General features: G+C 33.9%; 3 protein-coding genes across 6 annotated transcripts; 2 read left to right on the top strand and 1 right to left on the bottom strand.

The window, feature by feature from the left end:
* The first annotated feature begins 3,519 nt into the window (after positions 1-3,519).
* On the top strand, positions 3,520-7,013 carry LOC118264570 (corepressor interacting with RBPJ 1). The gene is made up of 5 exons (XM_035577125.2): positions 3,520-3,737; positions 3,869-3,963; positions 4,420-4,670; positions 4,847-5,102; positions 6,419-7,013. Exons 1-5 carry the CDS (start codon positions 3,666-3,668, stop codon positions 6,477-6,479), a joined length of 735 nt encoding a protein of 244 aa, XP_035433018.1. The 5' UTR covers positions 3,520-3,665; the 3' UTR covers positions 6,480-7,013.
* A 703-nt stretch (positions 7,014-7,716) lies between these two features.
* Positions 7,717-11,547, top strand: LOC118264579 (lysophospholipase-like protein 1). 4 transcript variants are annotated; one of them, XM_035577138.2, is made up of 7 exons: positions 7,750-7,860; positions 7,956-8,019; positions 8,384-8,510; positions 8,807-9,073; positions 9,362-9,505; positions 10,075-10,286; positions 11,330-11,547. In XM_035577138.2, exons 3-6 carry the CDS (start codon positions 8,429-8,431, stop codon positions 10,269-10,271), a joined length of 690 nt encoding a protein of 229 aa, XP_035433031.1. In that variant the 5' UTR covers positions 7,750-7,860; positions 7,956-8,019; positions 8,384-8,428; the 3' UTR covers positions 10,272-10,286; positions 11,330-11,547. The 4 variants fall into 4 exon arrangements, with proteins under 4 accessions (XP_035433044.1, XP_035433031.1, XP_035433037.1 ...); XM_035577144.2 differs by having other exon boundaries at positions 7,778-7,860; positions 7,959-8,019; XM_035577151.2 differs by lacking the exon at positions 7,956-8,019 and having other exon boundaries at positions 7,717-7,860.
* Positions 10,622-13,742, bottom strand: LOC118264599 (protein SREK1IP1). The gene is made up of 3 exons (XM_035577163.2): positions 13,104-13,742; positions 12,355-12,539; positions 10,622-12,264 (listed from the first exon to the last, which is right to left on the bottom strand). Exons 1-3 carry the CDS (start codon positions 13,218-13,220, stop codon positions 12,114-12,116), a joined length of 453 nt encoding a protein of 150 aa, XP_035433056.1. The 5' UTR covers positions 13,221-13,742; the 3' UTR covers positions 10,622-12,113.
* Between the last annotated feature and the right edge of the window lie 300 nt (positions 13,743-14,042).

Here is a 14,042-nt window from a genome sequence, read left to right as displayed (position 1 = left end):
TATTTATTTATTACAAAAAACATGCGTAATTTTACAGCTTAAGCCAATAGGTACATTATATAGTTAAAGACAAAATATAATAGTATAAAGCCCCGTATTCACGGTGAACATTTGTTTAGCAACAAAGTTGAATCAACGTGTTGCGGTGTTGCTGCTACCAACATTCTCGCCGCTCACCAATAATGTTTAGCAACTGTTGCTAAACAAATGTTTACGATGAATACGGGGCATAATAATTTTAATTATTTAAAACTAATTCATCAGCCATCCATCTTCTCACAAAATCTTAAACATTCACGACATACATCCTTCCATCTCGCTGCGAACAAATCACACTCTGGTGCGGACGTCAAGAGAGCATTGATCATCGTCAATGCTCGAACAAGTGGAGAATTTGCATGTGCGACAGTTCGGGCGTACCACCCGTGCCACCAACTCGGAACAGTCAGATTGCTCGCGCAGTGTACTACAGGCTAAAATAATGAGAGAGTAATTTCGTCTCACTTCCAAATAATTAAAATTTAACATTCCCAACAGAAACTTGGTAGGATATAGAAAAGGTTAGTACTAATAGCTTTACAGAAACCTAAGGAATGCTTTCTGCGCTTTCTCCAGTAGCAAAGCATAAGTGCCCTCATGAGGATTCCATACCATGGATGCTGTTTCTAGTTTGCTACGTACTAGGGCCATATACACAAGTTTAATGGCCTTGGGGTTATCAAATTCCCGCATTTTACAGATTACGAAACCTAACCTACTGTGCAGGTGCAACTGGTGATATGCAGGGTTTGAGCATTAATCACCACGCTTGCTCAATGCGAAGAGGTGATTTCAATCTTATAATTAGAAATTACAAGCTCAGGTTTCTTAGTAAGTACATAAATGAAAGGTGCAGGTTTCGAACCGGCAATCTCATGCATAAGAAGCAGGCGTCGTAAACCAATGAGTCACCACGACACAATACATCAATAAGCATTTATTAATACTAATAGTGTCAGAAATATCATTCGTTTTAAAATAGCAATTAAATTCTTATCAAATTCAGTTTTGAGTCACTGATGTGGTCTATAGAAAACTGGAATTAAATAATTCCAGTACAAACTATTGAAAAACTTCCTTGGTTTACTAGCTACCCAAAAACGGCAAATTCTTTATAAAAATCTCAAAATTAAATTATATAGGTAATAACTTGATGATATGTATAAAGTAAAAAAAGGACATTTTCAAAAATATCATAATTTAGGTACACAATTCTTTATCTCTGTGACAGTCAATCTTATTTCGTCAGACACTACAATTATTTTTCCGCGTAAAATTTCAATAAACGGAATTGGCATTACATTAACCCGGCGTCATGGGGGTTGGGTCTGTGCGACCCACCACATTTTATTTTGCTTGTAGTTCGGTTACTATGCGTGCGACGTTGCTGCTCTTCTCAATAGCTGGAGCTGTTGAGTTGTCCTACGCTTCAAAAGCTACACGTTAGTCGTGTCACGGTCGCAGTGGGAGATACAGATGCACAAAGTTAAAAAAGGTACGTGAGACCCATCCCCGCAGTCGGTGTAACAATTTCGCGCCATTATGTATACATATTGTTTAACTTATTATCTGTGTTTTTATCATTTATATCTTTGATTTTTTATTGTTATTTACAATTGTAGCTGGTTATATATTTCTATGTATTTTATTTGTATTTTTTGTAGGTACTTAGTAAAAAATGGACCGTGAAGAGGCTGAACGACAGCGTATTCTGGCAATTTTACAAGAGTCTGACTCTGGTACTGAGTTGTCAGACCAGGATGTGTGTGACGAAGAAGATCACTAGAGTGAGCGTAGTATTTCAATTGACACAGAACAGGATATCTCAGAGTCTGATAATGATGATATTCCACTGTCTATTCGATTGCATAAAAATCGTTCGCGAGAAGAGCAATTTACATCCGAATTGTTTAGTTCTTCAAACGTAAACCGTGATAATTCTTCGGACTTTTATCATGGCAAAGTCGGAACAAAGTGGAATAAGAGGCCTTTTCGACAAAAAGTCAGAATCAGAACATTTAAGTAGAAGAGAAAATGTTTGTTGATAATTTTAGTTCGTTTTTTAAAATTTTATTATATATAATTAAAACATAATATAACATAATATTTGTGTTTTATTTAATCACAAAAATACCCAAAAATATAAACACGCATAAAAATAGTCTTTGTTATTTATAAATTTATTGAAATAATTTCGACATTATGAAAGGGTCGGTGAGACCCACCCCAACGTCCGTGTAACACTTTTCCACCCCCATGACGCCGGGTTAACAAGGGACTTATGTCTCTCACACGTAGATAAAAATCAACCGGCGTTAGGTCTTTTTATATGGAATAGGAGGCAAACGAGCAAACGAGTCACCTGATTGTAAGCGATCAGCGCCGCCCATGGACACCCACAACACCAGAGGAGTCACAGCATCACAGGTCTGCATAATTCTCACCATTTCGACTGTTGAACAAAAGGTCAATCAAGTAATTACCTACGAGTATTTATAACACTTAACAAACATTTAAATGTAAGCCGTCTTTGGATTTGGTTGACTTTTTAACCGACTGCGCCAGAAGGAGGGTTATGTTTTTCGAGAGTATGTATGTATGTATGTATAATTGTTTGGCACGCTCAACTTGATGGATTTTTGCTTGAGAGGTTTCGTTAGATTCGTATTTATTGTGGATATATCAAAATAATAAAAAAACAAAATGGTGGCTTCTGGTGCCAAAATCGAATATTGTTCACTCTCTAGCCTGAACGACTCGATGGATTTCAGCTTGATAAGGGTCGTTTGATTCGTATAAATATATTAAACTACCATCATAATTTCACCTTTTTTTATATTTGTTAGCTGAAATGGAAGATAAACTGCCATGCAATGGTAGATAAGCTGTCATGATTTAAAAAAATGGCGGGAAACGATGTTCCGTTCGTCGATGAATGATTGTTGTAATTAACATTCGGTTGTCTTCCTTCTATAAATAACCGTTTAATTAAATCAGTAGATCCACCTAAGTCGTTTTTATGTTACTCTACTATTACCAAATTATTATGAAAAAAATTCTTTCTACTCCGAAATGAAAGTCGGCCCTTTTTTAGAGCCGCAGCGGTCCCACTCATATTTGGCTTCTTTCGTAAATCGTTTTCATCCATCCTTTCTACATGTCCAAACCATTGTCTAGTATTCATATTAATAATAATTATGTCGGGCATTGTCGAGCCAACCGCTCTATACACATAGCAATTTGGTCGTGGTCGAGCGGCTATCAGTCGGTCGCGGTCGGGTTCAACCAAATTAGGGCGTATGGTAAAGGGCTTTAAATTATTGATTTAGCATGCGTAATATTTCAAACCAATATACATTAAACCAAAAATATGAAAAAAACATTTTATCTCTTTTTAACCAATTCGAAGTGTCGTAAGGAAAAAGAGACAACATGCTGTTTAATTATTCGCTGCCTGGTAAGCTGGCTAACGACTGGCAACATTCTTACGTTGGATCAATAACTAGTCGTTTCTTTAGTCCGTGATTGGCCAGTGACAAAGAGAAAAACTGGGAAAATCTTTTGGGACTGACGAACTAACGATTAACTGAAGGGATTTGTGAAATAATAGAATAAAATCATAAAACATGGGGAAGGGTTTTAACAATTATATGTGTAAGAAATTTTTTCACCCTGCATCAAGAGATAATTTGAAAAGGGTAAGTGAATAATCCATATTTGAATTAAATTAATAATTAGCTACTTGTTTCGTTTTGTTTATTTACTATAACATAATATCAGCCGGGTTTTCGTTATTAGTAGTATTTAATTATTTATTGACTATGTACAGGTATGGATGGCTGAACAAAAAACCGAAGCCTATAAGAAAAAACAAGAAGAGTTGCGTATTCAGTATGAGAAGGAACAAGAACTTCATGAGAACAAGTAAGTTGTGTATTGAAAGAAAAAAATAAATATGGCACGCAACTATCCAACCATAATCTTTCCACCAATTTCCCTGGATAGGTAACACCTAGGTACGGCTTACCCTGTAAACAATCCTCAGACTACATTACCACCACATCCCGATGGAGAAAGTTTACATTCTTGATGAAATAAGTCGAGTCACTGAACTGTATTGACGATGCAACTATTGAAAATGTACAGTTTGTTTGGTAGGAATGTGTCCAGAATTCTCATCTTAGGACATGCATTGATAGGACTACATTAGTAGTTAGTTAAAATAGTGCGGCCAATCATAATTTTTAATTTTATTATATATTTAAGGTTTAAATCCTTTAATCCACTTAATCTTTAAGTGATTCCGAGGGATGATACAGTCTCTAAGCGACAAAGTTGTAACCTTGGAGTAAAAATCACTTATCTTTTATTTTATTCTAGAGCATTGCTAAGCAAAGATAGTAAGGATAAATTGAGCTTGAATTTTATGTATGAACCACCCCCGGGCGTAAAGAAGGAAAGGGAACGTGAAGATAATGAACCAGAATACAAATTCGAGTGGCAACGAAAGTACAATGCACCCAGGGAGAGCTATTGCAAAGGCGACAACGAAATACGGGACCAGCCCTTTGGTATACTGGTGCGTAATGTCAGGTGTATAAAGTGCCACAAATGGGGACACATCAACACAGGTAATAAGTAAAATTATTTATAGCAATATTATCAGTTACTTGTCTATATTACATTATTGGACTTATCTATATTAAATTTATAATTTACTGTCTATATTAAATTTATAATGCTTGAACATTATATGTTCAAGCATTATAAATTTATAAAAAAAAATATTTTATAATGCTTTCTCCAGATAAAGAATGTTCTATGTACTCCTTATCAATGGGTGAGGCTCGTGCTCTGCAAGCTTCTACATCAGCTCCTGAGGAGCAAGAAGAAAAACCGGATGTTCCTACACTTATGCAGCAGATGAGAGATACTGGATTGGTTATGAAACCTGGAGCTTTACCTCTGTCTGCTACAAGGATGGAAGATAATGATACCAACAGCCTCACTGAACAGGATCTTATTAGTCAACTGACTAGAAAGCAGAAAAAAAAATTGCTGAAGTAAGTAGCCATAAAAGCATTTATCTCAAAACAATATTTTCTACCTAGACGTTTTTAGTTGTTTCTAATTAGACAGAAACTTCCTCGATAAATGGGCTATCCAACACAAAAATAATCATTCAATTTGGACTAGGTAGTTCCGGAGACTAGCATATTCAAACAAACAAACTCTTTAGCTTTACATTATATTAGTATAGATTAGTTATTTAGAATTGATACAAGACATTGGGAATGGTGGGTTGAAGTCCTGCTCAGCACTTAACCATCTTACACCCGAATACTGAAATGCTACTAAATTCTAAGTTGTACTTAAATATCTTGCAATCTCTGTCTTGTATAAAGAATTGGTAGAGACAGAACTATTCTTAAAAGCATCTTAAAATTAAGTGGCGTTTGAGTATTAACGTTAGGCCCGTATTAATAAACAGACTAAACACCGTTCTCAGGATCGCACTCATTTGATACGTACGCCAATGTGGCATCATGAGCATCTCAAGGTCATTGCTAATTAATAGACAAATAAATACGATGTTTGTCTCAGTAACCAAGTTCAACTGAACTTGGATACTTTATTTGTATCGTAATTCGCTGTACTTGAGGGCCATCGTCCAACTCGTGATCGATTACGTCACACTGACCGAAATAAATAAAAAAAATAAATAATCAATTACAAAATCACTTCTTATTTCCTAAAAAGAGGCGTCATCACGGCAAACAAACATCTGTGCGTTTACACACATTACTTACCTGGTACCTATGTACTTCATATTATTTCGAAATTGTAAAAATGTTTAATTTAAAATAAAATGAAATCTAGAAATCTCATAGTAATCCAACAGAAAAGAAGTACTTTCTAAAAATTATAAAAAAAGACTGTAGTGGAGAAACAAAAATGAGGCATCGGACAAAATATATCATCGTAATTATCTATTTCGTTGTATTAATATCGCTTAAAATGCTTTGAATTTGAAACTCCATGTTCGCGCCACGATAATTTGACAATTTGACGTCTCTCAAGTCACACACAGTCTACACTAACGCATATTGAGTGAGTACGCGCACCTATCCTATCGTCTATTTATGAGTTGAGTTTCATTTGTTCAGTCCGTTACTCAGCTAATAACATAAACCTATTCCATAACTTGAGAGCATAAAGAATCATGTTTATTAATACGGTGGGCAACTCAGTATTGGTACCAAGACAGGTATTACTTAAGTTTTTAATATGGGCCTTATTTTTTAACCTTCATACGTGTTTTGAGATTAATTCAAGTCTAGACTAACAATTTCATTAACTGTTACCTCTCTATTTCCAGAAAACTTGAGAAAATGGAAAAAAAGAAAAAGAAGAAGCAAAAAAAGTCCTCCAAACATTAAGATTGTTCACCCTTATATTTTAACCTGGAAAAATAAATGTAACATTTACTTTTTATTTCACACACGTAGGTGGACCTATAGCATGGCCAGCCAGGAGTCTGTAGTAGTTTGGGATATGAGCTACCCTAGTCAAATCGGTAAGGAATGATGGAAACCGTCATCTCTTAAAGGATTTAGCTCGACTGAACCAGTGACTACTACAACAGACTAGTCTATTTTTGAAGGGGTGAAATTCATTAAATGCCTTCACCCATTTTGGGCGAGGCTAGAGTGAGTGTCAGACTCTTACTGACTAAAAACCACCCCGTTCCTACTTCTGCCCTACCCGCCGTGTAGTCCGCAGCTCCGGATTAGGCATCAGCCCTACTGGGCCTCATCTGTGGTGGTCTGATGGCTGCTTGAGACTCCTACCTGGCCACGGTACAGGTCTTCCTATCCACTTATTGGGATAATTAGCCAGAACGATGGAATTTCTGTAAGACAACACCTCTGTATCACTTAGTATATTTTTTTCCAATAAAGATTTTATTTCAACTCTATAACTTTTATTTCTCTACACATATTTTTTTTTGACAGAGTATTGCGTAGGCATTACTTAGTTTATTTTAAGGATTTTCCGAGAACCCTTCGGATAGGTACCATAGCATGTAATCCCATAGAAAGGCACGTTCACTGCCACCATTATTTTTTTGAAGTTCATAGCGATGTCGCCCTGAGAATGCCTACTTATGTATTGAGAATTTCAAAATTTTTTTTATTTCGAAATATCACTACAACATTTAGGACACGCCTGGCGTGTTCGAGGCGTAGTTCTTTATAGAAATTCGCAAGAACACGCTTGGCGTGTTGGCGGCATTGAACGTGTTAAATAATAGTGAATATTTTATCACACTATTATTATTTGTTAGAATTTTTCAAAATATCTTACTAAGAGGACAAAAGCTTATCTCTTACTCAGTCAACTTAACTGTAACCCAGTATTATAAAAGGCCCAGGGTAGCCGTAGCCCGCGAAATTTAAAGCTTCTTATAAAGCGTTTTGTAATTTACAATATTTTTTATACAGTTCGATATCGGAGACTAATGATAAAATAAAATATATTCGCGGTAGTGAAATGTATGTATTTACACAACAACACTTGTTAAAACCATCCACTTAATCCGCAATAATTATAGTAGGTAAAGTTGTTTTAGTAAAAACTTGACGATGTCCTCCAAAAACCACCAAGACGTTTTATATTCTCTGCGCAAAACAAGTCGATGACACTGACAACTGAAGACACAACTCAAGTTCAAACAATAATGTCTTTAATTTTATTATCATTGAAGATTGTTATACTTATAAGTAGTTCCTGAAACATTATTCTCATGATTAAATATAGGTACCTACAACTGTTTACACGTTACATACCTTTATCTTTGTTTACTGTCTAAATATTGTACAGTTATATTGATACACGTGATTTCATTTACTTAGTAGGTCTCGAACCGATCCTGAAAGAATCTACATTTAAAGTAACCTATGCTACTTATTCCCTGAAGTAAGTTTTACAATTTGTAAGAGATTTTCAGTGATCCAATTATTTACATGCATATTCAATGCAAACAAGAAATCAATTTAACATTTCCTTCTTGTAATTTTATAATGGAAAAGTTGGAGTAGTGTATTATTATAGGAGAAACTGTAACAAATAAATGAAAAATCAAATCAATTGCGCAAGGAGTAGGTACTTAATTAAGTACTTGTATATTATTTTATAAGATACACCACTTCATATCAACAGAAAGAGTAAACTTTTATTAATAAGTTTGTTTAGATAAATGAATTTGATTCCGAATTGTATGCTTACATGCTTCCTCATGGTACTTACTAACCTCTAAATACCTTATTTTATTTTTGTTTAGAATCATACAGCAGTCTGATAAAATTAATAGCAAATACAAACTAAGATGTCAAGACTTGGTGCCTTACATTTAACCCAATCTACGGGGCAGAAACACACAGGAACAGTTATCTTTTTCCATGGTTCAGGTAATAGCACTTCACTCTTCACTACCTACCTAGTCATCACTTCAATAGTTTAAAAGAAATTCCTTACTTACTATCTGTCCTTATGTATGCTTAGATCTTTAAAACTATGCAACAGATATTGATTTAGTTTTGTAATTCAAGAAAAAGTATAGTAATTTGTGCAAAGCAACAGTTAAAACTAGAATTTAAATTTTAAAATGATGATAATAAAAGCTGTAATTAGGTATGTTTCTGAGGTACAAATGTTAAATATATGATAAGGTAATTTATTATTTAAATTTATGTTATGTTGTCAGGATCGTCTGGTGCTGATATAAAAGAATGGGTGAGACTTATGGTGGCGAATTTTTCATTTCCACAAATCAAAGTATTGTATCCAACTGCACCACTACAGCCATACAGCCCTGTGGGTGGACAAATGAGTAAAGTTTGGTTTGATCGAGCTTGTATAAGTCCTAATGTGCCTGAAAAGTTAGAATCTATAACACAAATAGAAGCAGAAGTAAAAAATCTCATAAAAAAAGAAAATGATGCTGGAATTCCTAGTAACAGAATTATAATTGGTAAGATTTGAATAATTGTACAGAAAATATTTAAAGTGCAGTAAACTTTCAATAAAATATTTAAGTATAAAGTTTATATACAAAATTAGTATCAGGTGGACTACTGTAATGTATTACCTATGTACATATGTAATAAGATTTTTACCACAATATCTATGTTATTTATTGTTATGTAATTCCTAAGGGGGTATATAGTAAAAAGCACAAAATACAATTTTGAGTTATAAGGTTCTATTTTATTCTATTTACAAGAAAAAAATGTCATAAAAAACTCATTTAATATTCTAGGTGGTTTTTCAATGGGTGGTGCACTCGCTTTACATACTGCTTATAGATGGGATCGTAACTTAGCTGCAACATTTGCATTTAGCTCATTTTTAAATGATAATTCAGTTGTGTATGATGAAGTCAAACAGGTGAAAGGAACGAAATGTAAGTAGAATTATTTTTGGCGTAGGAAATAAAATTTAAAAAATAATACTTTGTTACTTATCATTGCTAAAATTTTGACCACCATCAAAATTTTGCACCCACATATTTATTATTTAAGGGCAAGAAGAACTTGAAAAATGTTTACTTAAATTCTAATGGGTAGTGGTTTTATGAACCTTACCCAATAATGAACCCCAAACCATACTCAACCTTGAAATATTTAAGCAATCTGTCAATGACGTTAATGACAAAATGAGAAATGACAACGTCCATGCTTGTTGCATGTGCAGGGCTGTCTAGCCTATGTACTAGCGTCATTTTTGTTGTAAATAAGCATACAGATCTTACTCTTCACTTTATAGTAGACAAAATCTAGCAACATTGCCTAATTTTATTATTTCACAGTTCTCTGTGAAGAAGTGGGTACCCAAACCAAGCCTATTTCTACTATGTTAGACTTATGTCTAACATAATAGAAATGATAAGGTACATCACCTCATTGCTATATAGCAATGATTATGCAATTACACTTACAACTTAAAATTTAACTTATATCTCTTTTGTTACAGTGCCACCTTTACTTCAAATTCATGGTGATAATGATGATTTGGTAGATTTATCATGGGCAAAGGAGACATTTAATTTACTCAAGGAACATGGTGTGCAAGGAGAGTTCCATATAATGGAGAGATTGGGACACTCGTTGAACAAACGAGGAGTCAGGCTCATCAAGGATTGGATTGAGAAAAATTTGCCAGAAATATGAATAGTTATGCTAAGGGTAAATATGTGCCATTTTTAGAAATTGTACTCCACAATTATACATAGTATCATAAACTGTGGAACCCAAAGTATCTTATCTCTAATTGTTAAATAAATATTTTCATGAATTTTAATTGATATTGTAGATTTACTATTACTAGACACTCCCGCGCGGTTTCATCTGCTGCTCGGTTCCTATATTATATCGTAGTGTTCATAATGCTCATCACAGACACAATATGGACTATCCAACACAAAAAAAAACTATTCAGACTGGAGATTAACGCGTTCAAACAAACACATTAAACTAGTATAAATGATACCTTAAAACTAAACCTAATTAAAACACAAACAGGTATTGAATAAGTTTATTTTTAAATACTCAGAGTAAAGATCTACAAGTTCCTTATTTCTAACATTAGTTACTGTGTGGCGACACACGAACTGCATGCATACATTTATATATTTGTATCCTATAAATGCGAAAGTTTGTGATAATACATCATGTTAGTTATGCAATAAAGATTCAGTTCTACTATGAATATTATTATATTGTGTTCTTAGTATCTAGAGAATTATAAATGCAAATGCGGACAAAAAGTGATGCTCGCGAATCTTTTACACACGTAATAAATATTACATATTGTTTGCTGAAGGAGTAGACAGAGGCGCATAACTTTATTATTCAATGCAAAGCCAACTTTTTTCAGTTATGTTGTAATTAAGTACTCTACAATAAGAGATTACCCTTTTGCTATGTATTACGCCTTAATCGGACTGTATAACTACAAATACATCAAAAAACAAAAACCCATAACGATTGCCTCATCCAGTAGTCGGCTTCAAAACCTCATGCTCAGCAGTCACGCTTGCGATCGATCACTCGACAGTCAGGCCATTACAGTTTCACTTTTCACAGGCACTACTCCTTAACCAGGACAAACTCGTGACTTTATACATGTATGTTTAGTAGGAACTCAATAAATATTAAATATAATTAGTATTACTTATGTGCAAAAAAATTTGAGCAGACTGTAATTGTTGAAACTGTTTTTGTTCTAGTGCCAAATCACATCAACGAACATATAACACTCAGAGAGGTGGTTAAGATACCAAACTACAATAGTTACTTAGTTTATATGTAATATATGTATCATACCTATATAATGTATATTATGTTATGTAAAGTTATATCTCAGTTCCTAGTATAGGTAAATCAGTTGTTGTATGTAGATTATTTTATATTTAGCCATTACATTAAAGACACCTACTTAAATGTGTTTCCTTTTATCAATTGCACATTAAACACTTCCTTATCATTAAAAATTTTAAATACAATGTATGAGAAGTCATTAACTTTCTCTTGTATATAGTCACACAACGCGATTATGATTAGTTAATTATTTAATAGATTATTAATGAAATACAATATGACACCATATGTCCACTGATGGGCTGCTAATTTATAATAAAACGTAAGAAGTACACCAATATATTAAAAAAATATTACAGTTTAGTTACCATTAAAAAAAATTAGTGGATGTTTATCACAGAAATATAATAATACTTTTTTTAACTTAAAAATGACTAGAATACACAGGACCCATTATTAAACTTATAATATCTATACCCAATTTTTTTAATCAAGAGTTAAGAATGACTAATGTCATTTGTATAGTAATAATACTCAATTCATAAGTATAAACCTAGATGTGACAAATGTCATTTCTGACTCATAGCTTATAGAAAATCTCAAGTTGAATGCAAATTTCAAATTGAACAATGACCCACAGTTGTAGATTTCCAAAGTGGCTGGACACAAAGTCGAATGAGAAGCATTTGCTGCTTAGACCGGGGCCCTCTTTGAATGAGAACTCTTGGATTGCTTCTTGTGTTTCCTTTTACGGCTTTCTTTGTCTGAATCACTGCTGGACGTTGATGATGTAGATGTACTGGATGTTGAAGTGGAACAAGTAGTTGAGGAGGTGCTGGGTGATCTGTGATTATAGAGAGAACTACTTATAAATATACAACACTAGCAATTTGCTTGAAAGCTTATTTAAGGGCTCTGTAACTAGGACACATACCGAGACATCTTCCTCTTTTTGCTTTTGCTATTCTTCTTCCTCTTGGCCTTTTGCAACTTCTCCTGCAACTTCTGTCGCTGTTCGGCTTTTTGGAGCCGCTGCAGTGGTGTAGCGATCTCTTCTTCGTCATCGGTGCCACTGCTCGTACTGCTGACATCCAGCACAATCTCTTTATTTGGGTCTACCTGTTGTAAAGAGAAAATTATTTTGTAAACAATCTTCCCATTAAATGGTAATTAGACTGTAAAATAAAATATTATTTTATAAATAGGCAAGTTGCACTGCACTTGTCCAACCCGTCAGTAAAGTTAGAAGTGTGTCGTCAATCCTCAAATCCCGCAAAAGTCTGAATTGGATTAAATTGAAGGCTTGGAGAGGTAAGGAATTGGGTTTCCGTTATGGTACAAGTGTTGTTCCACAACAAATTTCTGTGAGCCCCCACTAGATTAGGGCCGTGTCCTGAGTAAGTACGTAAATCGATTTAAATTAAAGATTTATACAGAAAACAACATAATATGTTAAAAATCATCATTCTAAAGTATAACTAACCTAGTGTTCTACTGTATAGTCAATATAATATCTAGTGGGCAGTGCTGAACTTAACAATTTTGTGATGTGGGTTTGTGCTTTAGAATATGATACAATTTTATATAGGTACCTACATATCGTTACGCCTGCCGTCGGAGGGCGTGGACTTATAAACATAACAAATGGTCTGAAATTATAAAAAAAATTAAAAATATTTTTACCTTTATAAAGTTTCTGCATTGAAAGGTAAGATGCCCAACGTAACCGCACTTCTTACACGCAGCCCGCGAAGCATCTTTGCCAAACTTATTCACCGAGTCTGTGTAGTTGGTAGACATTCTTGCTATGGAACCAAACACAAGAAACCCAAACCAACAAGTAATTTTATTTTATACGTTTTTTAATAAGAAACTGTATTGACACTGACTAACAGAAACATTACACCAATCTCCAAAATATTGGGACCAATTACTAAATTAATTAATTCAATAAAATCATTAATTTAAAATTACAAGAAGTTTTTAGGGTGCAGTCGTAGTGTTGGGATCTGTACCGTCAGGTCATTTAACAGCCGACCACAGATAACAAAATTGTATAGTTAGTTCCCTCTGGTATTTGCATCCGAAACTAATATTTTGTTCACTATTGCAAAATTATATTAAAAACAAGGGCAATTTCCATTCCTGGTGATTTTTGAACACGATACACTGAAAATATCTGATGTTGATAACTTGACATGAATTAGCGCGGTGTTAAAAATACTTATTTTAAAAGTATTTCCAATGATATTGTGTCAAATAGTTGGTATTGATTTGAATTTGATTTACTGATGTCAATTAGCTGTATTAAAATCAAATTAATTTAAAAATGTAATGTGACCCCTGGGATGCAAAATTTAGATGGCGTTTCAATTGATTGGCATCAATTTAACGAATGGTAATAATGGTATCACTTCCCATCTATTACTATACTCTTGGTTGTTATCATAGACTATACAATCCATACTGGGTTGTTCCTTCAATATCGGTTTATTTTTGGGCGTGACCCGTAAATACGATACCGGTTTGTCTATTAATTTTGTTTGTATGTAAATTAACGATAAAAATGTATTGTATTGTGTACTTTGTATAGAAAATTAAAAAGTTGTATTTTTCAACGAA

This window comes from Spodoptera frugiperda, chromosome 25 (genome assembly GCF_023101765.2).
Source record: "Spodoptera frugiperda isolate SF20-4 chromosome 25, AGI-APGP_CSIRO_Sfru_2.0, whole genome shotgun sequence".
Taxonomy (NCBI): Eukaryota; Metazoa; Arthropoda; class Insecta; order Lepidoptera; family Noctuidae; genus Spodoptera; species Spodoptera frugiperda.
Note: the sequence above shows the minus strand (reverse complement) of the source record. Positions and strands in the feature narration are given on the sequence as shown.

Excerpts from the sequence above, each read along its gene's own strand:
- LOC118264599 (XM_035577163.2), bottom strand. The coding sequence starts at position 13,220 with ATGTCTACCAACTACACAGACTCGGTGAATAAGTTTGGCAAAGATGCT. Across the intron at positions 12,540-13,103 it reads AATGCAGAAACTTTATAAAG|GTAGACCCAAATAAAGAGAT; the intron begins GTAAAAATATTT and ends TCTTTACAACAG. Across the intron at positions 12,265-12,354 it reads AAAAAGAGGAAGATGTCTCG|ATCACCCAGCACCTCCTCAA; the intron begins GTATGTGTCCTA and ends CTATAATCACAG.
- LOC118264579 (XM_035577151.2), top strand. The coding sequence starts at position 8,429 with ATGTCAAGACTTGGTGCCTTACATTTAACCCAATCTACGGGGCAGAAA. Across the intron at positions 8,511-8,806 it reads TATCTTTTTCCATGGTTCAG|GATCGTCTGGTGCTGATATA; the intron begins GTAATAGCACTT and ends TTATGTTGTCAG. Across the intron at positions 9,506-10,074 it reads ACAGGTGAAAGGAACGAAAT|TGCCACCTTTACTTCAAATT; the intron begins GTAAGTAGAATT and ends CTTTTGTTACAG.
- LOC118264570 (XM_035577125.2), top strand. The coding sequence starts at position 3,666 with ATGGGGAAGGGTTTTAACAATTATATGTGTAAGAAATTTTTTCACCCT. Across the intron at positions 3,738-3,868 it reads CAAGAGATAATTTGAAAAGG|GTATGGATGGCTGAACAAAA; the intron begins GTAAGTGAATAA and ends GACTATGTACAG. Across the intron at positions 5,103-6,418 it reads CAGAAAAAAAAATTGCTGAA|AAAACTTGAGAAAATGGAAA; the intron begins GTAAGTAGCCAT and ends CTCTATTTCCAG.